The sequence below is a fragment of the Agelaius tricolor genome, unplaced genomic scaffold, assembly GCF_023055355.1.
Source record: "Agelaius tricolor isolate 1412-34295 unplaced genomic scaffold, bAgeTri1.0.p SCAF_96, whole genome shotgun sequence".
In the NCBI taxonomy this organism is placed as follows: domain Eukaryota; kingdom Metazoa; phylum Chordata; class Aves; order Passeriformes; family Icteridae; genus Agelaius; species Agelaius tricolor.
In genome coordinates, this window is record NW_027269356.1 from 384,862 (window position 1) to 411,536 (window position 26,675).

The window sequence follows — 26,675 nt, forward strand, 5'->3', positions numbered from 1 at the left end:
AACCAGGAATCTGTGCCAGGCTTCTCCAGTCACTGAGCGCATCCCACTGGGGTCAGAGGTGTGAGGGGCAGGGATGTCTCATATCCAAAACCTTCTTGGTGTTTGTCACACGGACAGAGACTGGGGACACTGAGCCCTTTTCTGAGCAGCTGGGGCACCCTGAGAGTCCCCCTGGGGTTGGTCACTGTGTTCTCTGCTCAATGCCAACCTTGGTGTGCAGCACCTGCAGAGTTTAAATTGTGCCCCAACTCCCAGCAAAGGCTGGGCCAGGCTGCTGCCTGCAGAGCCTCAAGCAGGGGCACAGGGCAGGGCTGTTTGAGGGGCTGGGCCGCCCCAGTTCTGCCCCTTGGGTGCCCTGAGCACCCTCCCTGCAGTGGCTGGCAGGAGGCCACGGTGCCACACGTGTGGCACTGCCACCTCTGCCCCAGACACGCACAGGGCCTGGGTCTCTCCCAAGTGACCTCCCTGCTCCTCAGGGTATTTTTAGCCACCGTTTCTTGCAGCCATAACTCTTCCCCTCCTGCAGAAACAAACCTGCTCCTTCCCTGCCTTCTATGGAGAGATGTGGCTGCAGGCAGCTCCCCTTCCCTGCCTGGGCCATCTGCTGCCCACGCTGCTGCTGCAGCCCTCAGCCACGGCTGCTCTGCTTTGTGTCTGGGCGCTGCTGGCAGCTCCCTTCTCCCCGGGCTGGGAGGGGATCTCAGGGCTCTGGGAGCCAAAGCTGGGCTCTTGTCAGCACCTGGGGTGGGTCTGAGCAGGCTCAGGACCCTGGGGCACAGCAGCACAGCTTGGTCCTTGTGCCTGGACTGGGAGGGAGGAGGCCCTGAAGGAGATGATGGGCATCGGGGTTTTCAGCAAAGCTCAAACTGTTACCCAAAGGTTTTCCAAACTCCATCTGCCCCTTTATGCTCCTAAACACCATCTGGGACCTGCTGTGGCCTCGTTGGTGACAGAAATAACAGCCTGGATTTTCCACCTGCTGACCACAGAACGGTTTGGGTTGGAAGGGACCTGAAGGCCCATCCAGTCCCACCCCTGCCATGGGCAGGAACACCTCCCACCTTCCCAGATGAGCTCTCCTGGTCTCTTCACCTTTGAAACACAAAGATTTCCATCTTTCACCCTCTTTCTTCCTCCTGGGAGACTTTGGTCAGCCACCTTAATTAGCCAGGATTGCCTCACTTCCTCAGGTCTGGAAATGTCTCTTTGTTGAGCAGGGCAGTGTCTCTTATCTGCTCCTGGCCTTTGAGCAGCTCTGCTTTTGGCAGCTCCTGCCTCTCCTTACACCTAACGTGCAGATGATGCAAAGGTCCAAGTAGGCAAAAGTTTGGAGCTCATTACAGGAGCTGCCTCAGCCCTGGAGAGGAGTGACCCTGTCCTGGGCACTCAGTCCAGCGTGGCTGGTGGCCAAACTCCCTCCTCAGCACATCTTGCCCATGGCCACTGCCTTTCCTCTCAGATCTTTCCCTGGGATCCTTATTTTATCTTTTTTTTCCCTCCTGTTTCAGAATATCAGGTTCTTTTATCTGAGAACAGTGGCATAAAAATGCCATGAACAATTTTGGTCACCCGTGGGACTTCTGCAGGGCTGGCATCACTTGGTTTTTAGAGGTGGGAGGAGGATGACCACGGTCCTTCTTTCCCACTGCCATTGTTCCCGTTGGCATGAAAGGATAATTAGTGCTTGGGCTGGAATTTGCCAGGACAGGTTGACTGTGATTCTCCAGGCCAGGAGCAGGGCAGGGAGCCCAGCTCCTCTCCCGGGAGAGTTTCTGTGCTCTCTGCACAAAGCAGGGCAGCCTCAGCGGATGAGGTGGAGTCTGTCCCTCTGCAAGGCTCCCGGGAGGATCCTCCTGGCTGCTGGAGATTTTCCTTCCCTCACACAAAACCTGCAGCCAGCCCCACATGAGGCCAAGGCTGTTGTTGGACAGGGCTGGGTGAGGCAGGAAGAGCATCACCGTCTCCTCCTGGGGCTGAACCCCGAAGGTCCTTGAGCAAGGTGAGGCCTACACCCTTGGGAAGGTTTTGGGGGCAGGAATTCCAGGTGGAAGGAGCCACCTCCTGGAAGGGCTCAGGCTTGCAAGCACGGCAGGACAGTCCCTCGGCTTCCTCCCCTCTCTCCTGCTTTCCTTTGGGCACTCATCATCCTCACGAGCTCTTCCCATTTGTGCTCCCACCGTGAGAGCAAAGCTCAGAGTCTGGTCCCAACTCCCATCAGATCCAGCAGATGTTGCTGTGCCCCTGTCCCTCAGCATTTCAGATCTGATGCTGCTGTGTCCCTGTCCCTCAGCATTTCAGATCTGATGCTGCTGTGTCCCTGTCCCTCAGCATTTCAGATCTGATGCTGCTGTGCCCCTGTCCCTCAGCATTTCAGATCCAGCAGATGCTGCTGTGTCCCTGTCCCTCAGCATTTCAGATCTGATGCTGCTGTGTCCCTGTCCCTCAGCATTTCAGATCTGATGCTGCTGTGCCCCTGTCCCTCAGCATTCCTGCAGGCTCAGAATGCTGTCTGGAAGAAGCTGGGCCGAGATTTTGCTGTCTTGGGTGGAAGTTCCCATCTTGGGCCAAACCCCAGGACTATCAGATGAGGAAACAGCACTTTTCTGACCCCCAAATCCCAAAGCTCATGTTTGGGAAGCTGAGTTTCAGGAGCTGAGGTCTGTCCCTGCCTGTGCCCTGGGATGGGGCTTGGAACAACGTGATTTAATGGAAGGTGTCCCTGCCCAGGGCAGGGGTGGAACAAGCTGAGCTTTAAGGCCCCTTCCAACCCAAACCATTCCGGGATTGTGTGTCTGGACGCTTTTATTTCTCTCATTTCCCACCTGCTCTCTCAGGCTGCCCCGTTTCCCTTCGTTTCTCACCGAACAGCACAATTTCCCTTCCCACTGGGACCGGGAGCGCTGGGTTAAAGCCGCCGTCATCGGGTGTCAGCGCTGCACAGCCACTTAACCCTCTCCGCGATGGGAAAAACAAAAGGAAGAAGAGGAAGAACCGAATTCTGTGCCGGTGACACTTTCTCCCGGCCAGCAAACAAAAGTTTTACGAGCTGAACCCTCTGGATGCTGCATTCCAGCTTGGTAACATTTCGGTAACACATTGCAAACGTTTGACTCATAGAAACTTGGACGGCTGCAGCCGGGGGAGGGGGAAGAGCGTCACATTCCCATTCCCGGGCAGGGTTTGGTTGTCGGATTTTTTTTTTTTTTTTTTTAAAGAACTGAAACTTCTCTCTGTTTAATGAAAAAAAAAAAAAAGTGTTTGAGCCTGACGATTTCCACCGGTGCTCTCATTGTGTTTGGGAGTGAGGGGCTGGGGGGGAGGGCTCTGCTGCCAAGGGAGGGACCCGGGGCAGCTGAACTCGCTTTTCTTCTGCAAGTTTTTTTTTCTTTCTTTCTTTCTTTTTTTTTTTTTCTTTCTTTTTTTTTTTTTTTTTTTTTTCTCTCTCCCTCTGTGTTCCCAGGGCAGGGTTGGCTTTCTAGGTTTGATAAAGCATTTCCTTCCATTGTCATTCTATACGGCCTCTGGGCCCTGCGCTCAGTCCCTCCCCTTTGCCGTCCCCTCTCTTTCTCTCTCTCTCTCTCTCTCTCTCTCTTCCTGAACTTTAGTGAATCTTGAGATATAAAGAAAGCAGCTGCCTCCCTTAAGCACAGCTTGAACAATGAGACCTCCTCTCCAAGGGCTTTAACTCCTCTGGATGCAAGGACAAAGCCAGGGTGAGTAGCCGCCGGTGCCTCTGCCGGTCCCGCACCGGCCGCTCCCGGTGTCCGTTCCCGGTGTCTGTGCCCGGCTCCGGAGGGATCAGGTAGCCCTGGAGCAGATGCTGCGAGTGTGAACCCCCCAGACCCAGCCACCACGGCCCGGGGGAGCGCTGGCGCTGTCCCCACGGCCGCTGTCCCCATGGATGCTGTTCCCAGCCAGCTCCTGCCGGAGAGGCTTTGCCGCCCGGCCGTGCCCCGGGATTTGGGTCACCCCGGGCTCCCCGCCGAGCGAGACCGGGCAGAACCTGGCTCTGGGCAAGGTGGGAGGAATCGTGACCTCAAAGGCAAAGAAAAACAAACATGATGCAATCAGGCGTGACTGAGCCGCCCTGCGGGAGGAAGATCTTCCCCGGGGGATGCTGCACTGGGATGTGGGAATCGCCGAAGGGGAGACACCTCGGGCTTCCTGCGGCTTCTGGGCGTGCAGAAGGAGGGCAGGGGCGCAGCGTGTGCCGCGGGGGTCTGGCTTTGCCCTGGGGGTCCGCTTGGATCATTTCATGCGCCAAAAAGCAGGAGGCGGAATCGGGCAGAGCTCGGCGCAGCCTGGCGCGTGTTAATTAAGGGGATTCGGGTCAAGCGATGAAGCTGCTGCTGGATGGGCATCTCCAGGATGGGATCCCACCCTTTACCCTCCCTGGAAGCTGTAACTGGTTCACACGGGGCCTGTGGTGGGCTGGTGGATGGCACAGCCCGAGCGGGATGAGCCCCGGGCTGAAGAGGGAATCTCGTGCGGCCAAACACAGCCCAGATGTTGTTATCTGGTGGCCCCCCCTGCCCCTCAGTTTCTCCTCTTCATCCCGTGTTCCTCCAGTGTCTGCTGGCTGGGATAAAACATGATTCACAGGATCCTGGGCCTCGTAAACAGGGAATGATCAAACAAGGCATAAAAGAACATTTTTATTGCTCGTTAGGGCTTCACTAAGACCGTCTGGGGCTCTGTGTCGGTTCAGGTAGCTGCTGGAGCACAGCGTGTTCTTGTAGTACAAATGCAAAACTTCTCCCGTGTTCTGCAGCACAAAACTGCTCAAAACACGACTGGAAGTTCTTTAGGGGCCCTGCAGAGCTCGTGGTTTGTGCAAAGTCCTTCGAGAGCCTGTGCAGTTCATCGTGGGGCAACTCAGAGTGGGTTTGATAGAGTTTTGAGTTTTTTCCTCCATAAAATCCCATTTCTGGTTTAACTGGAACCAGCTCCTTCTCCCCCAGGGCAGCTGTGTTTGTTTGTCTCACTTGTTCTTGATCTCAGCTAAATCCAGCAATTTTGGGCAGCTCTCTGGTTTCTCAGACAATGGACAAGGTGTTGTGGGATTTAAGGTGAGTGTGCCAGGTTGACCTTAAATCCCATGGACTAAGCTGAAGGACGTGGATAAAATTGGGCTTTAAAGTAGAATGAGGTGGGTGAAATGAGCGTGTCCAGGTTTGTCACTGAACAGAGCTCAGGTCTGTGGCTGGAGGAACCCTCCAAACCCCTTGTGCTTCTGCTGGGATGGGCATTTCTGATGCTTGGACCTCGGGTGCTGTCCCTGCCAGGCTCCCCATCCCTGGGAACACTTGGGGTCCCACCTGGGGAAGCTTCTTGGCATCTTGAAGGACCACAGGGATTTTGTCGCTCCCTTCCCGTGGTGAAGCTGAGCTTGGGGTTGTCACAGGTGGGTGGGAAATGGAGACAAAGCACTTGGAAATGCCCACCTGGAGTGGGGTTGAGGTGATAGGAGGTGTCTGACCTGCACAGGGACAGGAGGCCACAGCTGGACTCGATGGTCTTGGGGCTCTTTTCCAACCTAAATCATTCCATGACCCTATTTCCATCTGCCCCTCGGTCTGTCTCTTCTGGACAGACACAGCCTTGTGTTTGCATCATCAGGACGATGCACTTTAAATAAATTTTAATTAGGCTTGGCTAATTCATCAGGAAGTTTACTTTCAAAGCAAATAAAACCAGTGAGCAGCCATAGAGCCAGGAAACAGGTAAGGTTATTTATTGCCCGAACAAACCAGGCGGGTAAGGCAACAAAAATCGTGTCTGAGCTCAGCCTTTAGTGGTGGTGGCTGCACCTGATGGTTCTCAGATCACCAGCAAACTACTAAATAATGAGGTTTTGTGTGGTGGCCACACAGAAAGACCCTCGTGGCCACACGCATTCCCCCATCCTTGGAATTGGCTGTGCAGGACATGGCGGGGCCGACGGTGACTCTGGAATAGTTATTGCCTCAGTCTGGAGCTGGATCTGCTTTGCTGTTGTTTTGGCATCTTTCAAATGCAGAACTCACGGGAGAAGAATTCCTCGTGCCTGTAAAACCCATCCTGGGACAAACCTACAGCAGAGCCAGGTGGGATTTGAGGGGCTGCCCTTGCACCCCTGGGTTGAGGGGGGAGCAGGAGGAGATGGAGCCTCAGGGGGCACCAGGTGCTGCTTGGGGGATGGAGAGATGCGAACACAATCCCAGCACAGCCTTGGCTTTTCCATGTCTGTCTTTCTGTGCTCACTTCCATGCTGGGAGGGCAGTTTTTCCAGCCAGACCAGATTTGGAAAAGCTCAGAGCACTGGACACATGGGGAATGAGCAACGCTGGAGCTTTGGGGCTCGGCCTGGGGGACCACAGGATGGACACAGGGATGGATGGATGGGTGGATGGATGGATGGATGGATGGATGGATGGATGGACACGGAGGTGGATAATCCATGGATCCATGGATGGATGGGTGGATGGACATGGGGATGGATCCACGGATGGACAGACAGACGTGCTTCTTCCCCAAACCCAAGAGCTGGACCCCCTTCCCCATCCCTGCAGTGGCATCCCAGCCTGGAGGTGCCGGTCCCTCCCGCTGCCCGGGGAGGGGAGCCAGGGCCTTTCCAAGGTTACAAACTTCTTATTTTTGGATGCGTTTCCCTGCGCTGGAGCCGGCCCAGGCTGGAGCTGTTGAAGTTTTCGGTCCTTTGTTTGTTTAATTGAAGTGCTGTTTGTTTTTGATCACGGGCATGAGATAGGCGCTTCCTCTGCAGGCAGGAAGCAGTGATTTCCTGTTCTGTCCCCGGCCAACTCTCACTGCGCAGGAAACCTCGCTCTGCTGAGTGGCCACTTTTCGTGCAACATTTTTGGAAGGTTTTACGTGGTGTTGTTTTGGTTTTTTTCTCTTTTTCTTTCTTCTTTTTTTCCCTCTCTTCCCCTGTGAGCGGCGCTGGCGGTGTTGGGACTCTGGGAAGGACGTGTGGAGGGCCTGGAGTCAGCACTCAGCAGGCTGGGGATGCTGTTTGATGAAAATGGGTCCATTTAGCCTCAGATCTTTGGTTCTGTTGAGAAGTTGGTTGGTTCACCTTGAAGTGAACCTTTTTTTGTTGTGTTTTTTGGGGGGGGGCACTGCCCAGGAAGGTGTGTCTGTCCCACATCATTCAAACCAATTCCCTGATGGAGTCACATGGAGCCTCAGGGCAGGACGAGGAGTTAAACCACACCTGGGTCACCCCTGCCAGCTTTACCTGCTTGTGTCCTTGCTGTGCTGGAGGACCTTTAGGCAGAATTGGGGTTGTTCATCCTGGAGAAGAGATGATTTAGGATGACCTTTAGGATGTTGTGGCCTTCCAGTCCCTGAAGGAGCTGCAGGAGTGATGGAGAAAGACCTGGACAGGGGAGGATGGCTTTAAATAGTCAGAGGGGATTTTGGGAAGGAATTCCTCCCTGTAAGGGCTGGTAAAGCCCTGGCACAGAACGTGGCTGCCCCATCCCTGGGAGTGTTCAAAGCCAGGTTGGACAGGGCTTGGAGCAACCTGGGATGATGGGAGGTGTCCCTGCCCATAGCAGGGATGGAATGGGGTGGTTTTTAAGGAACCTTCCACTCACATGCCCAGGTCAGTCCCACAGACCATCCGAGAGGAGTCAGGGACAGGGTTTGAGCCGAGGTCCCACACCTGTGGAGGTGTTTCTGGGGTGGAAAAGGGACACTCAGGTTTTCCTGTGGAATCCCAGAGAGGCGGAGCCGCCGCTCCTTGGCAGCTCCCAGCGCACAGGGATGTCGTTACTCAGCGATGTTGTTACTCAGGGATGCTTTACTCAGCGATGTTGTTACTCAGGGATGTTTTACTCAGCGTGTTTATCCTCCAGCAGCAAACCCAGACAGGCTCTCACTCAGCACCCTGCCCAGAGGTGAAGTGCTGCAGTATCAGATGGCTCCAGCCACAGGAAGCCCGGACAGACAGGACAGACAGACAGACACTGCAGCACGAGAGCCATGGGAGCCCCAGGGCAGCAGATGTGACCACGAGCAGAAAGAACTTCTCTGCCCGAGGTTTTAATTGTCTGGCAGTTGTAAAGGGGCTCCCCTGTGGGGAGGGGGTTTGTAAGGGGAAAAGCAGCGGCTGCAGGAACAAAGCAGGGAGGGGAAAGGCTGGGGAAGGGGGAGCAGAGCTGCTCACAGCCCCCAAATCCTGCAAATGCCCCACATGGAGAGGGGATGGTGAGGAGAGAGGATGGTCAGGAGATGAGACAGTCAGGAGAGGGGATGGTCAGGAGAGGGGATGGTCAGGAGAGGAGCTGGTCAGAGGGTTTAGGCAGAGTTGTGCAAGAGCAGCTGGCTGGGGCCGTTTGGCTGCAGGAGGATGAAAGGGCTGGGGATGCACAGAGGGAGGGCTGGGAGCTGCAGGAGCAGGGAGAGGGCAGGACGCTCCCGGCCGCAGCTGCTCCAGCCCCGCAGCAGTTGGGCCACCATTTGTGCTCGGAGCCATCCAAGGAAAACTTTGCTCGGGCCGCTCTCACGCAGCCCCAGCCCTGTGCAAGCGTGTCCCCCACCAGCTGAGCCCCCTCCCCTGCCCCATTCCTGGAGAGCTCCCCGTTCCCAAGGCCCCTCCGGATCACTGCACGTCGCTGACATCAGCGCCGGTTGCCATGGAAAAGCCAGGTTGTCCAAAACACGACCCCTTGGCCTGATCCCATGTGTGTCAGGAAATGAAGGTTTTATGGCCCATCTCTGCAGTGGAGCAGAAAGAGCCGGGCAGGAACCGCAGCCCCGGCACCGGCAGAGCCCCCCCGGTCACGACTGCTGGTCTGGGACTCCTGCCCGAGGGGACACGGGACCTGCGGCAGGGGCACTGCCTGGTTTGTGCCTCCTGAGCCACCTCCGGTCTCTGAGATTGCTGCTGGGGGCTGGAACACCCCCAGGAGAGGCAACCTCCCCCTTAAATTCCTCCCGGTGAGGGTGGGCACAGGGTGGGCACAGGGTGGGCACTCCCTTCTCTGGGTGCAGGGTGCCCAGGGAAGCTGGGGCTGCCTCAGGATCCCTGGCAGTGCCCAAGGCCAGGTTGGACAGGACTTGAGGCCACCTGGGACAGTGGAAGGTGTCCCTGTCCAGGGCAGGGGGTGAAATGGGAGCTTTAGGGTCCCTTCCAACCCAACCCATGCTGTGACTTTGTGCATTCTGGGGAGAGGCAGAGAATGGGAGGAAAGGTCCCCAGGGGCTCACACTGGAGCAGTGGGAGCACAAAACTCTGCTCACACCTGAGCTGGGGGCTGACACTGCCTTTGGAGGGACTGTGATGTGCAGGGAGGGAGAATCCAAAAATATTTGGGAGTCCTGGCCACAGAGATTTTCCTAAAGCTGTCCCAGAAGTGATGGAGCCAAAGGCCTCACAGACCTTTGGTGTGAGGGCTTTGGGAGGGAAACCTCAGGTGTGATCCCATGGCAGGGAGGGGATGCTGCTGTTCCAGGCAGCCTTTGTTTGGCCACGGTCAGATTTGGGGGATGTGCTCGGAAATGAGAATTTGGTGTTTGGTTTTGCACACCCTGTGTGGGGCACAGGGAGTGCTGGGCATGGCAAGTGCCTGCAGGGCTTGTCCTGGTCTGGCTTTGGCTGAAAATTCGGCAGTGGCGTGGCTGGGTCACCCCAGTGAGTGGCACCAGGAGCCAGCTCGGGCTCCAGAGCGGGGCTGGCAGTGCCACCCTCCTGTCCCCGCGGTGCCAACCGACCCTCGCCCCGCTGCAGCCTCCCCCCCTTGCCGTGGGTGTTTTGGGGTTAAAAATAGACTCCAGATTTCGGTTGGTAGAGGCGGAGGCAGGGAGCAGGAGCTGTTTATCAGTGCCAGGGTTTCCCCTGAGACGCTGAAATGACTCAGATAAGAGATGGGCACAACGTGCACGTCCTCCCCGAGCTGGTGCCAGGGCTGAGGTGTCCTGGATGTCCCAGTCCTTGTGGATGCTCCATGGAACCCTTGTTCCTGCCAGACTGGGATGCTCTGCAGCATCCTCCCCTCAGCCCCTTTTGGAAATGTTGCTCTCTGCTGTTAATCCTGGCCCAGCCACAGAGCCATGGAAAGGTTTGGGTTGGAAGGGGCCTTAAAGCCCATCCTGTCCCACCCCTGCCATGGGCAGGGACCATCCCGTGTCTTGGACCTTCCCTTCCAGCATCCCAGGCTGCTCCAAGCCCTGTCCAACCTGGGCTGGAGCTTTCTGATGCTCTGGAGCCCTTTTCCCACAGTGTCAGTGCATTCAAAAGCAGCAGCTGGGGTCTGAATCAGCCAAATCAGAATCAATCAGCCAAACCTCGTTTTTCACAGGGGGTGGCACAGGCACTGCTGGGCCCTGCAGGGTTTTTTATTCCCTAACTGTTCATACATCTCTTAAACCACGTTAGCCCCCTAGCTAGTCCACACACTAACTTTATAATTTAACCTAATGTTATCTCATCATTTTAAGTATTTTTCAGAGTTCCAAGAAAAAATATTTAAACTTCATTGGAAGCCTTCTCCGAGGAGGAGGAGGAGGGAGCTGCAGGGTGTGGGCAGCATGCCCTGGGCAGCATCCTGAGCACCCCAGGCTGCTCAGTGCCTCGGGCAGGGCAGGGCAGTGGGGCTGGGTGCTGCCAGCTCATCCTGGGCACATTTTCAGGGGTGCTGAACCCCTCTCTCCACACCCCAGGCTGGCCAATGCCTCGGGCAGGGCAGGGTTGTGGGGCTGGGTGCTGCCAGCTCATCCTGGGCACATTTTCGGGGGTGCTGAACCCCCTCTCCTGCTCAGCAGCAGCAGCAGCAGTTTCCTGTTTGACTCACACCTGACACAAGCTGGGGCCTCTCGCGCTGGGGAGCGACTGAATGGGGCTGTTTACAATTAGAGAACGTGGGATTCCCAGAAAGAGGCTCAGACCGGACGTCCTGAAGCGAAATACCCCGGGCGTCAGCAGCTAAAAATACCCGCGGCAGAGCCGTCCCCGATCCCGATCCCGCCGCGCTCCGGCCGCTCGGACCCGGGGGCACAGCAAACAAAATTCCAGCTGTTCACCCCCCCCCCCGGGGCACAGCAAACAAAATTCCAGCTTTTCATCCTCCCCCTGGGGCACAGCACCCAAATTCCAGCTCTTCATCCTCCGCATGGGGCACAGCACCCAAATTCCAGCTCTTCATCCTCTTCCCTGGGGCACAGCACCCAAATTCCAGCTGTTCAGCCCCCCCCTGGGGCACAGCACCCAAATTCCAGCTCTCCATCCCCCCCCTGGGGCACAGCACCCAAATTCCAGCTCTCCATCTCCCCCCAGGGCCTTTTTTTGGCAGAACTTGGTGCTCTCCATGCTGGTGGATGCCCCTTGCAGGGATTTCTCTTGGTTCCTGTGTTATTTGTGGGAGGGGGGCAGTAAGGCAAGGGTTAAAGTGTGAATAATCAGAGTTTCAGCCAGAAGTGGCGGATGGGAATCAGTTCAGCTCGGATGGGAATCGGTTCAGCTCTTTGGAGGGTTGGGGTGGGTGGGAGGTGAGGCAGGAGCAGCTGCTCAGGGACAGGGACAGGGACTTGGCTGGGCAGCTCTGGAGCCCACAGGTGGGCACGTGTGGTCATGGCCAGCACCAGGGAGGCTGAAATTCCCCAGGACCTGAATCAGAGCTGGGGTAGGGAAAGGTGCTGAAGGCAGAGAATCACAGAACCACAGGATGGTTTGATTTGGGAGGAAGCCTAAAGCTCACCCAGTGAGATTTAGGGTAGGGACACCTTCCCCTGTCCCTGGGTGCTCCAAGCCCTGTCCAGCCTGGCCTTGGACACTTCAGGAATGGAGCAGCCACAGATTCTCCGTGCCAGGGCCCTGCCACTCTCATATGCAGGAATTTCTTTCAAATATTTCAGTTTGGTCGCTGGTGCTTGGTGCAGGGCTCAGAAAGGGACCAGGCTCAGCCTGAGCTGAGCTTTGCTGCCGCCCCAGCCCAGAGCTGGGCCCTGCTGCTTTTGTGCCTCTGCCCAATGCTCACGGGCTGGAGTAAGAGACAAAAGATGGGTGAGAGCAAAAGGGCACAGAAAGAATCCTCCAGAGCCGGCCCTGCAGCCCAGTGACCCCTTCCTGACAGAGATTTTGGAAGGCAGAGCTCCCGTTAAGGCACTTATGCAATAGGTTGTTACCAGAGGAAGTTTCTCTTTAACCCCAGGCAGTTGGTGGTTGATTTATGTCCTGCAGCTTTAGATTTTCTAGGTTGCAGTGGTGTTGCATAAGAAGATAATTTGACCCTGCATTTCTTAAAAGTTTTTTTTTTTTGGGGGGGGGGGATTGTCTCTTTCATCTGCCTCTCATGTACCTGGAGATGTAAAATGAAGGACAATTCTATGGCTTGTCTTCATATGAGAGTGAATCCCTGAGTCTTCTCAGAGGTGGGGTTGGATTTGGGTGTTTCTTCACACCAGGACCGGACACTTTTCCTCGTGAGTTTTATGCCCAGAATAAGAGCAGCTCCACTCTGTTTGTGCCTTCAATTTCTCCTGCTCTCTTCATGCACCAGGTTACTTTTGCTCTTAGGCAATAAACACAGCAGTGGGGAATGCTCCAGGAATGGGATGTGGGGATGGACTGCAGGGACAATTTGGAACCATCTCAGCTCATGGAGAGATCAGCCCTGGACTTAATGGCCCTTGGAAGCCCTTCTAGTGCAGGTCTTTGCTAGGGCAGAGCTGTCCCTGAGTGGGAGTGAATTCATTTCATGGCAGGGGAGACAGACGGGTCCTGTGCCTCGTGGCAGCTCCCCTTGGGCTCTCTCCTGATTTGCCATTTGCCTTTAACCTAAACTAAAAGTCATTTAGACTGAAAGCACACATTAGTGTTTGTGAACAGAAGGGCAATTTCAGGGAGAAAACCAATTTCCACCGGCGTGGTGGGGGACATTGTCTGAACCACGGGGTCCTGCCAGCAGAAGGACCAGCCCAGGTTCTCCTCCTCCAGCAAGGAGAGTTGGGACGATTCCTGCTCTTTTCCAGCCTCCCCTGGTGGCCTTGAGGAAACCCTTTGCACTCACCCTTGCAGAACTGGGGGCACAGTGACCCCTTTCTCCTTCCTTATCTCAGGAATCTGAACCATTCCTGGTCCTGGTGGTGTCTGTGGGAAATCTGAGCTGAATTTCTCGAACTGAGGGATTTTTCCCATCCTGGGTGAGTGTGGGTGGCTCCAAGGCTGCTCCAATTTTAGCCTCCACACACCACCCAGATGTTAAACTGGGCATCTTCTGCATCTGCTCCCGGGACATTCATTGTCCGGGAGTCCCCGGGTGGCCGATTGTGCCAGCGGGAGCTTTCATGGAAACAGCCCATTTTTTTCTGTGGCAGCTCCAAGTGTTTGCAAAAAGCTGGTAGAGCCCCAGGAGCTTCTGGCAGCTTCATTTTATTTTGAAACCATTCAGTCCCCAGCTGGGTGCGAGAGTAAAACGAAAGGATGCGAGATAAAGGCGCCGGTGCAGCGAGCGAGGGCAGCCCGTCATTCTGAAACCAGGCATGGAAACTGTGCCGAGGAGAAAAGCTCGAGAGCAGGGCTTGGCCCCCTCACCACACACACCCCGCGCACGCCAGAGAGTGCCTCTGCCTGGGGACAGGCACGTGTGGCCACGGGACAGCGACGGGAGCCTCGAGGGCAGTGGTGCCTCTGACCGGGCCCATGAGCGGCGACAACAAAGGTACCGAAAATGACCCGTCCTGTCCTGCTCCCCTCATCCAACCCATCCCTTGTGCCCAGGTAGGCCTGGGGAGTCCTCTCCAGGCTCCCCTTGTCCAATCCACCTCTTGTGTCCTGATGTGTTTGGGGAGTCCTGTCCAGCTCCCCTCATCCAACCCATCTCTTGTGTCCAGGTGTCTCTGGGAAGTTCTCTCCAGTCTCCCCTCGTCCAACCCACCTCATGTGTTCAGGTGTCTCTTCATCCTCTGCCTTCTCCTGAGCATCTCTGTCCCCTGCTCTCCATCACTGCCAGGGGGTTTGGGCACCTCCAGGCCTGAGCTGCTCTGGAGGCCCAGGAGATGTGGAGGTGGAGGGCAGTGAATGGTTTGGAGAAGAGGAGGTTCTGGTGGGTTTTTGGGGTGGTTTTTGTTCCCTTTGCTGCTTGCCCAAGGGCCTGGGTGGCCTTTGCCAGGGGACAGGGGCACTGTGCCCGGGGCTCCCACACTGGGGCACCCAGACCATGCCCTGTCCAGAGCACACAGGGATTTTAGGGACCTTCATTGTAGGAAGTTTGGGTTGGAAGGGACCTCAAAGATTGCCCAGTTCCGCCTGCCATGGACCCGTTGTGTCCGGTCTGTACCACGGTGTCCCTGCTCTTGCCTGCACAGCCCGGTGTCCCCGTCCCCTCTGGTGACAGCCCAGCCTCTGGCGTTTCAGGCAGCTCTGAGGTGCTCTGAGGGACAGTGAAGGGCTGGCTGTGGAGATCTGGGTGACACCAGGGAGGGGATGGGTGGCAGGGCAGGTGCCTGCTGCTCGTTGTCACCGCTGGTTTCTCACCACACGGACCTGGGGGCACAGCACCCAAATTCCAGCCTGTGACAGCCTCCTCACCCAGCTCCCCTCACCCACTGGAGCCAGGACATGGGGGGCATCCCTGCTTCCTTCGTCCCAAGGCTTTTCCAGCTTGTGTCCCTTCTCTTGCCACCTCCTGGCACTTCCTGGCTCTCTTTCTGTGGGCGGGTTGGGAAATGGGTTGAGAAGTGCAGCTCCCAACACCACAGCTCGGGGAGGGATGCTGTGATGGAAGAATTTGTTGAGTTTTGTCCTATCTCAAAAGTGCTGAAACTGGTGAAACGCTCCCACACCCCCTCCTGGGAATTTCCAGCTAAACCCAACTGGTTTTGGTTCTCTGGACTGTTGAGAAAGCTGAGCTCAGGCTCGGGGGCCCTGGCTCAGAAACCAGGATGGGAACTGGAGATTTGGCACCTTAGAGCTGAGTCCTGTGACCTGCAGACCTCTGCCTGCAGATGCCTGTGAGCTTTGGAGGATTGGCTTGGCAGCACAGCTCTGCTTTGAGCACCTCAACCCCTGTTTGAGGGACAGAGAGGGAAGGACACAGCCCAAGAACTGAGCCTGTCCTGGGATGCTCAGGGGGAGAAAGGGGAGGCACTTCATAGACTGTGACAGGAAAACTTTCAAACCCAGGGCTCCTCCAGCTGCTTCTAGGCTGAGAAAACACCTCCAGGGCTGTTCTCAACAGCTGGGAACAGCAGCAGATGGGAGCCTGATGGTGGCCAGCAATTAGTGCAAATTAGGGTCAATCACAGCCTTTGGAGGAGCAGAAGAGGTGCAGCCAAATCTCTGCTCTTTCCTCCCCTTTCCTCCTGTTTCAAAGTGCAGCAGGGACCTGGGGGGGACTCTGGAGGTGGCTGAGGAGGTTGTGCCACACCTGGGGCGTGCCAGTCTCTGCTGCCAGCATGCCCAGCAGCCCAGAGCAGTGCCCAGAGCGTGCCAGACGCTTTTGTTCCTTCTCCTGGTGTTCAGAAAAACAGAGTTTTGCCGGTTATTCTTCCCTTCTCTGGCTGCAAACCCTCTGGGCTTTAAACAAAGGGAAATAAACAATTCCCAGTGACATTTGCAAAGCTTCTACAGCCCGTCGCAGTGAAACTGTTTGGTCTGAGATTCTCTAAAGAAAAAAGTGAGGAAGAGGAGGGAGTGGTCCACGTGCAGGTGTGATGGATTTGCCATGTGGGAACTGGTTTTAGGTTGTATTAAAAAGGCACAAATCTATAAAAACCCAGTAAAAGCCCTGTCCAACCTGGCCTTGGGATCCAGGGGCAGCCCCAGCTTCTCTGAGCAGCCCTCAGCACCCTCACAGGGAGGAATTTCTCCCTAATAACCCATCTAAATCTTCTCCCTGTGATTGCCCCTGTCCTGTCCCTCCCTGCCCTCGGGAAAAGCCTCTCCGAGTCGGGCTGTGCCTTGCTGAGGGTGCAGAGAGGAGCCCACCAGGTTCTTCTGTGCCTGCAAACCCCACCGGGGATGCCTTGGGGGGGATTTGGTACCCCGTCATCAGGGAAACCTTAATTAAAGGCTCATTAAAGGCCACCGAGTCCCGGCCGGGGCCGGGAGGGGGCGCGGGGCCGCCCGGGCTCGGCGCAGAAACTTTGAGTCACTCGCGGGGTGTTTTGGAGCGAAATTCGGAGCCGCCGCGGCCCCTTCCCGGCCCATTGTTGTGGTTTGACAATCACATTTTCCTGTTTTTAAAGCAAATGTTTTTCTCTACCCCGGGGACGTAACCGAAGCCCCGCAAGCGCCGCGGGGGAAGGAGAGCGGGGGGCTCCGGACCCTGAGGGAGCCCGGGGGGCTCCGGACCCTGAGGGAGCCCGGGGGGCTCCGGACCCTGAGGGAGCCGGGGGGGACCCGGATGTGGAGAGGACCCGGGGGGCTCCGGACCCTGAGGGAGCCCGGGGGGCTCCGGGCTTTGAGAGACCCCGGGGTCTCCTGACCCAGGACGAGCCCCCCGCCCCCCGGCATCGCCCCTTCCCTCCCATCTCCGTTCTCTTTGTGCAACGGTGGCAGCAGGAGGGTGAAGGAGGCAGAAGTGTGCTTATTTTTATTTTTTACTCTTTTTTTTTTTTTTTTTTTTGAAATTGACGGTTCCTCTTTGCAGCGCTGTGGTTTCACGCCCTGCTGTGGCTGCAGGACATGGGGGTATTTTTGTAGGTCTTATTCAAGGAGTGTCTATTTAAAACAAACTTTTGGGTGGCTGAGCACATGTTACCCCTCAGTTCAAAGCAGAGGACGGGGCTCGTGGGGAAATTGGGTGGTTGGTGGCAGCCCCCCAGAGCCACTTGGGCTGTCTGAGGATGCTGGAGGTCTCCAAGTCCCCACAGAGGATGGACCCACTGTGGCATGGGTGGAGGTGGGCCAAGACAAGGAGAAAACCCATTTATTATTCAAGTTCCTGTATGCAGGGTGTCTGCACGCTCCCAGATTTGCATTGAAATAGGAATAATTTGACTTTTACTGAATGAAAGTTGTGAAGTTCTAATGCTGAGTGGTGGCCCTGCAGTCGTGCCCAGTGTTTCCAGGCCAGATGCAGCTGGGACTAAAAACCACCAGGAGTGGGCTTATGCTTGTCCAGCGTGGCCAGGACCTGCTCAATGCTGCTTTAGCCCCATTTCCTTCTCTCAGAGCTGTGCTGAGCCCCTGGGATGTGACACAAACCTTTGGTGCTCAGGAGCTGAGTGTCTCCTCCCGTGTGTTGCCCAACACAGGGTGTGAGCTGTTCCTCTCCTTTCCTACATCAGCAAATAAAAAAGGCACCAAGCTCTCTTGTGCCCCAATCAGCAACTCACCCACCTGCCTGCCATCCCATCCCATCCCATCCCATCCCATCCCATCCCATCCCATCCCATCCCATCCCATCCCATCCCATCCCACCCCATCCCACTGCTGAGCCTGGCAGGATCAGCAGCTTGGCCTCCAAGCATCCCAAATCCTGCCTGTGCCCCCCATGGCTGGCTCATCTCCTGGCACATCCTTGTGCCTCCTGCCCTTTGGGAGGCCAGGCCAACCCTGCAGACATCACCAGCCTTGTCCTTGTCTTTCCCAGCTCTCTGCCTCGCTGCATGGCTCAGGAGCAGAGCAAAGCAGAGAAATGGTTTAGGTGGGAAACCACCACCCTTTGCCACCCATTTCCCCCTCCTGGCAGCCCCAGACCTTCTCCTGACCCTTGTCCACCCCTTCCATCAGGGCTGAGCTCTGGGGGTGCTGTGGGAGCCCCCCTGTTTGCCCTGGGCTGGCTCTGGGAGCCCGGAGGAGCCCGGGCAGCCTGGAGCGCCTTTGTCTGCCCCGCCGACGGTCGGAGGGTTGCACAACGTGTGGGGGTGAAGCACATCCATCTCCACGGATCCAAATAACCCCTTCCTTTCTTCCTTTCTTTCTTTTCTTTCCCAACCGGCAGCGGGTTCTGCAATATCCCCTGCCCGGCACAGCAGAGCCCCGCCTGGCCGGCCCCGGGAGGGAGGAGGGACTCCAGAAAGGGAAGCGGTGCCTCCTTTTCCAGGCTAAAAATACCAGCCGTGCTTCCAAAATAATCTCGGTTCGATGATCTCCATTGCCCCCCGGGGCTGCTGAAATTCCCCAGTAATTCAGCCTGAGCTCCTCACCCCGATGGAGGAAGGTCTCAGTGGGATCTGTTTGCTCCTGGAGGCAGGTTTGGCTCTTGGTGTTCGCAGAATTTTTGAATGGGATTTCAGTGGGATTGATGGGAGAAGCCAGGCTGCTGCTCCTTCTACTGCTTCTAGTTCAAGATGGGATTGGGAAAAATTCACAGATTTTGAAGTTGTATACAGGGACCAGGAAAACTCTGGTTTTCCAGCCCATCCCAAATCTGATCTGTTAATTTGTAGGGGAAAACCACAAGTTTCCTCCAGGCTGTGCTGGGGTAGATTTCCATGGGTTGTGGTGTGGTTTTTGGGGGTGCCCTGTGCAGAGACAGCGGCTGGACTCGATGATCTATGTGTCTCCCTTCCCACTCAGGCTGTTCCGTGGTTCCTTTCCATGACTCTGCACCAGAATTGAATGATCTGCAGGAATTCTGGGGCTGGCTGAGCCCAGCTTGCCCTTCCTGATGAGTTTGAGCCTTTGGAATGATGAATTTAAGGGAATTCAGGGCACTGGACAGCAGAAAGAGCTCAGTGGGGAGGGTGAATCCCCTTCTCCAGCTGCTGTTTGTGGAATAGTCCCCACTCTCACCTCTTGTTGGCTCCACTCAGTAATATGCAAATTTATGCAGAGCAGGGCCCACTGGGACTGAGTTGTGAAGTTATTGACGGGTCTCAGAATGAGGTGTTAGTCACAAAAACCTTGTCAGGGCAATTTGGGTGTTGCTGGGGCTCTGCAGGGACCAGGGCTGAGACTTCTGCTCTGGTGCTATTTTCCAAATCAGAGAGGCATTAAGCGTAACCTCGGTAATTCTGAATTATTTAAAAAGCTGCTGTCACTGCTCTGGACTGAACTGCCAGGTGCTGTTTGAGGGCTGTGCCTCTCCTCACCTGAGGTTTCACTGTGGATCAGCGAGGCTTTGGAAATGAAAGGGAAGGAAAGGCTGGTCTTGAAGAGAACAGACATAAATTAAAGTGAAAGAGAAAGCCCTGGAGGTGGGTGAGATGCACCCTGGAACCTCCCAGCTTCAGCAGGTGCCGAAAATAACCACTCTGTAAGCAGGGTTACGAATGTGCCAGCCCGTGAGCTCGATGTGTAACTTCCCAGAGCTGTTTTGGTATCACAAAAGCGAGCAAAATAACTCAGCAAAAGCACATCCCTGCCCACCCGTGTTTCGGTGCCGTCTCACTGCACCCAGTGACCCCAGAGACTCCGGGGCTGCAGCTGAGCAGGGCTCCTCACCCCGGCACTGGGCAGGGCTTTGCTCTGCGTCCGAAATGATTTCTTCCTTGGAAAAGAGAAGTGTGATTCCGTGGTTGGAGAATCCCCCCGCGCTTTGGGGTTCCTGGAAAAGCAGCTGTTCCCCCGCCGGCAGCGCGGGAACCTCGGGGTCTCGCTGTGCTTTTGGGCAGGATTTGAAGCCCGTGAGCACAGGCACCTCCCTCCTTGGCTCTGAACTTGGTTCTGTTTCTTTCTTTGTGGTGCTCGGCGCCCCTGGTCACTGTGTGGGGATGTTCCGGTGTCCTCTGCTCAGCTCATCCCGGGGGATGCTCCTGCCTGTCCTGGGCTCAGCTCAGCTCATCCCGGGGGATGCTCCTGCCTGTCCTGGGCTCAGCTCAGCTCATCCCGGGGGATGCTCCCTCTCTCCTGCCCCGGCTCATCCCCACCCGCCCCGGTGCGGTGGGAGCTGCCCCGTCCCGGTCCCCCGGGGGATGGAGGAGCCCGGGCAGGGAGCAGACACCTGGAACGGGCAGGTGCCAGGTGGAAGCGCTCGGCTCCAACTCAGTGCCCGGAGCTCTCCCCAGGCTCGGCCGTTCTGCCGCCCCTCTCCCCGCACTTTGGTGGCTCCGCCACCGGGATGAACGGGCTCGGGGTCAAGTTTGGCATCCAGCGACCCGCGCTCGGCCGCGATTCGCGCTGTCCGGGTCTCTGCAGCCGCTGGAAGTCGCCGCTCCCGGTCCCTCGTGTCGCGGAGCTCCGACCCGGAACGCGCCGCCCGCCCCCGGCCCGTCCGGTCCCGGCCCGTCCCGGGGGCGGAGCGGCGCCGCCCGCAGCTCCCGCCGGGGCCGCCCCGCTCCGCCCGCCCGGTTCCGGAGCGGCGGCGCAGGTGGAGCCGGAGCCCGCGGAGTCCCCGCGCGGCCCGGCCGGGGCCGCCCCCGCCCAAGGACGCTCCGGCATCGCCTCGGCTGCCGCCGCCAGCACAAGGTAGGCACCGGGACACCGGGACACGGGGGCACCGGGACACCGGGACAAGGGGACACCGGGACACGGGGGCACCGGGACGAGGGGACACCGGGACACCGGGACACCGGGACACCGGGACACGGGGGCACCGGGACAAGGGGACACCGGGACACCAGGGCGGCGGCCAGGGGCAGTCCCGGGTCTGTCATCCCCGGAGGTTGTGGGGTCCCCGTCCCCTCTCCGCATCCCGGCTCGGCTCCGTTCCCGCAGGAGGGAGCAGCCCCCGCTCCGCTCGCCCCTCCCCAGGTGTTTCGCCCCCTGCTCCCGCAGCCCCCGGGGCTGGCAGGCTCCTGGGAGCGGGGCGGGCTGGGCGAGGAGCGCCCATCCCGGGGGTGTCCAGTCCCGGCAGTGCCTGCCCGGGGTCTGCAGCTCCAGCTGGGGTGGCGGTGACCCCGTACCGAGGGACAGCTCTGGCAGGGCTGTCACAGGGACCGGCGGTGCTGCGCCGGTGCCGGGGGATGGCGACTCGCAGAGCAGCTGATGCAGCCCGTGTCCCCTGGAATGTGTGCGTGTGGCTGCGGGGCTCGGCCAGGACCGGCTGCCAGAGCTGAGGGAGGGAGCTCGGGCTCACGAGGCCCGCGGACCCGCGGCTGCCTTGGAGAGCGAGCGCTCAGATGTGGCAAAGCCGAGCCTGTGGTTTGCTGGAATGTTTTTGTGCTGATCCGGTTGCCTTTCCCTTCGGAAGGGCCGGCGGCGCGTGGAGGGAGTGCGAGGGCAGAGGAGCAGCAGCAGCACTGCTGGGCTTGCATTTGCTGCGAGGGCACCTCCCTCTCTCCAAACACCTTGTGGGAAAAGGATGTGCGCTGGGAAAAGAGCCGTGGATGCCCCAGATACCCCGGATCCGTCTGCCAGTGCCACGAGCCAGTGCAGCCCACAGATCTGTGCACCGTCCAGGGTTTGCCCCGTGCTGGCAACCCCTGGGCTCCCAGACAGCAGCTTCCCACACCTTTCTCCACGGCAGAGGTGTTATCTGTGCTCCGGAGGCTTTGCTGAGTAATGGGACGTTGGGAGGCTCCTGCGGAGGAGGTGTGGGATGTGCTGGACACGGCTGGGCCGGGAGAGGTGAGGCGTCGCTCACGGCACAGGCAGGGAAGCGAGTGGCCGCAGGGTTTGGATTCTGCCGTGGCGTTTGCAGACAGGATGAGCTGTGAGTGGTCCTGCCCCGGGTTTGTTCCAGCAGACAGGGCCCCGGGAGGCCGGGGAGCGTGGGCCCCGCTCCGAGGGCCCGGATGCAGTGCCTCTGAGCAGATGTTTGCAGAGGGTTCCAGCCTGAAATCTCAGCCTTTCTCAGCGGATCTCAGGCGCTTCCTGGTTTGCAGCGAGGGTCGGAGGATTTCAGCACTTCCTACTCTCTGCCTGGTGTGAGCAGGAAGTGGGAGCATGAAAATGGCAGCAGAGGCTCTGGCAGTGGGGCTGGAAGCTCAGCAGGGAGCGTGTGGGGTGGTTACACCTGTCCTGAGCAGGGTCCTGAACCCTTCAGGCGTGTCCTTTGGGAAGGGCCAGGTCCCAGTGTCAGGGCTGGTCCCACAGTGAGTCCCATCCTGCAGCTCAGGGATGGAGCTGAGCGTGGACGGGCACACGGGAGCGTGTCTTTTCCTGCAGTTATTAAATGGCTTCATTGGGAACCTCCCCGGGGCAGGGAGAGGCTTTGGCTGGTGCTGGCTGCTGTGCTGGGCTGCTCTGAGCTGGCAGGGGCGTTTCAGAGCGACACCGAGTTCTCTGTGGAGCAGCAAAGGGAGGAACTCCACATCCTCCTGCCACTGGGGGCCTGGATTTGAGTTGAGAGATGGGGAATTTGGGTGGCTGGAGCACGAGTGGCTGGCCCTGGCTTCTGTGTTCACATTTGGCTGGATGGGAATTGGAGTCGAGGCCCAGCTTCCATCAGGGGTTGGAGGCTGGTGGCTCAGAGTCCTCTGAGGCTCTGGGGATGTGAGTGGCCACATCAATGGATTTGGGACTCTTGATGCCAAAAAGTTCCCCCACCGTGGGACACTGGGATAGGAACAATTCTGGGGAAGCTGAAAGGCAGTGCTGCAAAACTCTGAACCATTTAGAAACCGTTGAAAGAAAAATGAGGTTTGAAAACGTCAGTTGTAAGGAGACCTTGTGTGTTTGGAGTCTGTGGCTCAGATTTTCAGGCTTTTTCCTGTTCCAGCAGTGGGACACAATGGCATACGTGCTTTTTCAGTGAGTCTGGGAAATCCTGCAATCATGGATTTAACAGCTGGGACCTTGAGGAGGGGAAAAAACAAACAAGTGTGTTGGCAAGGCTCTGAAACCAGGCAGCTCCTTCTGCCCCGCTGCCCGACTCCAGCAGGGGAGGTGGCGAATCTCCTCTTCCATCTCTGGTTCAAACATCAAACCTGAGTTGTTCTGATCTGATTTATTAGCTTTTGATCTCCATCCAGCCCCGTCGCTGCTCTCCGGGACAGCTCAGGAGGGAGGTGAGTCAGTGCTGGAGCTGGAGCTGCCGACTCCTCGCCGTGTCTGCCTCATCCCCTTGCTATGCTCCCCGAGGGCAGGAATGCATCCGTCCCGTTCAGGCTCTGCCGGCTCCCCATTAACAGCTTCCCTGCTGACTCGGGTGTCCCTGCCGAGGCGGGGAGGGGACACACAGGGGACACACGGCCACCACGGCAGCGTGTCCTGCCCGTCCCGAGTGGGTGCCAGGCTGGGGCTGCTGCCCTGTGAGTGCGGCTCCTGCCTGGCACGGCCGGTCCTGCTCTGCGGCTCCGAGTGCCCTAAAAACACCTCAGGGAGCCCTGCTGGGAGCAGCCCCGCGATGTTTTCCTGCCTTTGTTGGTGCCCTCACACACGGGGTTTGTTTCTGGTCACCCCACGCCCGCCTCCTTGGAGCGGCTGCTCTGCTCCAGGTGCCCTTCCCGAAGAGCAGGGTTTGTTGGGGACAATTCTGTCACTCGGGGAAGGTCTGAATTGGCACATTTGCTGTTTGATGTGATGGAGCCACGAAGCTTCCGAGGGGGTGGCCAGAGTTCAGGGATGTGCAGCGCTGGTAAATGTTCACTTTTCAACACAAAAACCCCGGGTCTCGTTAAGCCGAGCCAAGCCAAGGAAATTTAGGAGAGCAGCTCTGGCCTGCAGACTGCAGGCGAGGGATTTGTTTTCTTTCTGTGTCCTGGAGAGCTCTGTCTTCCCCTGAAGCTGCCTTCCTTCCCGATATAGCAGCAGTTGCTAACTCTGAATGAATGTGCTGAATTCCGGGTCCGGCCGCTTGCCTTGGAGCTTGGGCAGAGCCAGGAGGCCTGGGTGGCACTGGGTGGCACTGTCCCAGCCTCCTGCCACTCTATAAATAGCCAACAGAGCCCAAGTGCCCGTTGGAGAGAGTTTGGAGCTTTCCCAGGCTCACCGTGGAGGCGGCTCAGCGTCGCTGAGGTGGCAGAGCCGGGGGTGCACACGTCCCTGTGTCCCTGTCACTGTCCCTGTCACCGTGTCTCTGTCACTGTCCCTGTCACCATGTCCCTGTCACTGTCCCTGTCACTGTGTCCCTGTCACCGTGTGGTGCCTCTTGGGCAACACCCGAGGATGCTGAGGAAAGAGCCTTGAGTCAGCGCCACGCTGTCACCCAGGGAGGCCCCCAGCAGGGAGGGGACATCCTAAGGGTGGGACTGCATGGAGGTCCCGGCCCCACGGAGGGGCTGGAGTGGGGCAGTGGCCTCACATCTGACCCCTGCACACATCCAGCCCAGCTTTGGGCTTGTTTGTGATCCCTGCACAAATCCAGCCCAGCTTTGGGTTTGTTTGTGATCCTTGCACACATCCAGGGCTTGTTTGTGATCCCTGCACACATCCAGCCCAGCTTTGGGTTTGTCTGTGATCCCTGCACACATCCAGCCCAGCTTTGGGTTTGTTTGTGATCCTTGCACACATCCAGCCCAGCTTTGGGTTTGTTTGTGATCCTTGCACACATCCAGCCCAGCTTTGGGTTTGTTTGTGATCCCTGCACATATCCAGGGCTTGTTTGTGATCCCTGCACACATCCAGCCCAGCTTTGTTGGTTTCTTTCACCTAAAACTTCAGTCTCAAGGCCAGGTGTGGTGTGTGGTTGCTGGAAGGAGAATTAGGATGGTGTTAATGGGCTTTTCCCTGGCTGCCCTGCCCCTCAGCACAGTGACAAACCACCCTGACACCCGCATCCATCGGGTTTTGTCCCGTGAGCTGTTGGTACCCAGGAGCAGGAACGGTGCCAGAGGGAGAACTGGCTCTTCCACGGGGCTGCATTGCAGAGCTGGATCAAAACATGGCTCACAGCAGGGCCAAACAAACCCTGCTGAGCTGGGCACGCTCTGCCCTGTGCTGGAAGGTGGCACCAAAGGCAGGGAACAGGAGGGCAGAGGTGCAGGAGCTGGGGGAAGAGCTGAGAGCTGGGGGTGGCTCATGCTGCTCTCCTTGTTTCTCCTCATGGAGAGAATTTTGGTGTGTGTGGGGTGAACCTGTCAGTGGTGCTGGTCCAGAGCATCCTCCCAGTGTTTCCCTGGGTCCTCCCGTGTTTCACCTGGGTCATGTGCTGCTCTGAAAGATCTCAGCATGCCCAAGGAGCCTCTGGAGCATCCTGCAGCCCTGGAGGTGCCCTGGAGCTCAGCTCCAGAGAGGCGCAAGCAGGGCAGTTCTCCCGGGAGGAGCAGCTCCCTGGTGCTGCTGGAAGGAGTCGGGATGTGGTGCTGGGGTCAGCGCTCTGGGGGTGTTCTGGAGCCTTCAGGGAGGGAGGATCTGCCACGGGAGGAGGATCGGCCACGGAAGGAGGATCTCTCATGGAAGGAGGATCTCCCGTGGAAGGAGGATCTCTTACAGAAGGATCTCCTATGGGAGGAGGATTTCTTAGGGAGGATCTCCCACAGAAGGAGGATCTCTCATGGAAGGGGAATCTCTTACAGAAGGAGGATCTCTCATGGAAGGAGGATCTCTCATGGAAGGAGGATCTCCCATGGAAGGAGGATCTCCCATGGACAGAGGATCTCTTACAGAGGGAGGATCTCTTACAGAGGGAGGGGAAAGCTGCTGATGCTGAGGCTGCTTTTTCATCAGCTGCTCTTGCGTAAGGGGAGCCCTGGGCAGCACAGAAAATGTGGAGAACTTCCTGGCACTGCTGGAGACAAAGCCAGGATCGCTCTCTCAGTTTCTTTCCTCCTTTATGCTTTCCTGAACTTCAAGGCTTATGTAAATTGCCCAGGTTTGCCCAGGGCTCGATGCACTGATGATAACTTTCATTTGTAGCCTGGGGGTGCAACTTCCACATGAAAATTGTCTCTTCTGCCCCTGCCTTGGCCTCTTTGCCCCATCCAGCTGCCTTCAGCAGCTCTGGGGAGGCTGCTGGAAGCAGCTCAGGGTTATCCTCAGTGGCTGCAGGGTGGAATATTCACAGCAGAGCTGGCTCTGAGGTGGGCTCTGTCCCTTCTCCCATGCCCCTTGCCTTGCTCACCCCCGGGTTTTGCCATGTCCTTCCTCTCACCTGTGTGTCACCCTGGCCTCTGTGTCCTGCTCTGGGGGCCTGGCACTGGCTCCTTGCTGTCCCATGATGGAGGCACCACAAAATTCTGATCATTTGCAGTATGCATTGTTTGGCTTCCCAGGTGTTTGTTCTGTTCATTACCCAACTCACAGATTATTGCAATCAAAATTGAGTTTTAGAGAGAAACCTAAGTTAAGTGAAGAACCTTTAAACGCAATAACTCTTCACTGATGGCTCTGGCAAAAGTCACAAATCAGTCGTAACTTGGTTGAACCAATAAAACTAATGCTTAAGAGTCAGATGTTCCAATAATAGGAGAATCTCCTCAAATTGTTGAGCTTGCTGCTGCAGTTCAGGCTTTTCAGCTCTTTCCACAACCTCTTAATTTAATCCCAGATTCTGCTAATGTAGTTGAGAGATTAGAAAAGTCAATTTTAGAAGATGTTAGCAATGACACTTTGTACCCTTAGCTTTCATGTCTTTATGCAACTTTGCAATCTAGAGCTCATCCATATTTCGTTTCTCACATCAGAGAAACAAAACAGCCTTTTCCATCTTCCAGGCCTGCACCCAGCCCTCTCTGCAGAGGTGGGCGCAGAGCTCAGGTGGCAGCGTCCCGGGGAGGGTCCCCATGCCAGGGGACAGTCCCTGCCATGGCTGCCTTTGCCCGGGCCCTGTCACCTGCTGGCACGGGGACAGCAGTGCTGGGATAATGGAACTGCACGTTCAGCAGGCCTGTGCCTTGTGGTGCTTATTCAGCCTTTGGGAGCTGGGTTTAACTGGAAGGCCTGAATTGGCTGTCGCTGTCTGGGTGAGGGATGGAATCAGAGGTGCCCCTGTTCCCCCCGTGCCCTGGGGAAGTTTTGAGGGTGT

General features: G+C 57.2%; 1 protein-coding gene across 2 annotated transcripts in view; it reads left to right on the forward strand.

The window, feature by feature from the left end:
* Positions 1 to 3,303: 3,303 nt before the first annotated feature.
* The window catches only part of HDAC7 (histone deacetylase 7), a 59,281-nt gene continuing 35,909 nt past the window's right edge, over positions 3,304 to 26,675 (forward strand). Inside the window, exon 1 of one of the 2 annotated variants that reach the window (XM_071418907.1) lies at positions 3,304 to 3,713. In XM_071418907.1, coding sequence (XP_071275008.1) covers positions 3,695 to 3,713 — 19 coding nt within the window. In that variant the 5' untranslated portion in view covers positions 3,304 to 3,694. Of the gene's footprint in view, positions 3,714 to 20,184; positions 20,297 to 26,675 lie in introns of those variants that run through there. The other variant, XM_071418908.1, reaches the window with a different exon arrangement.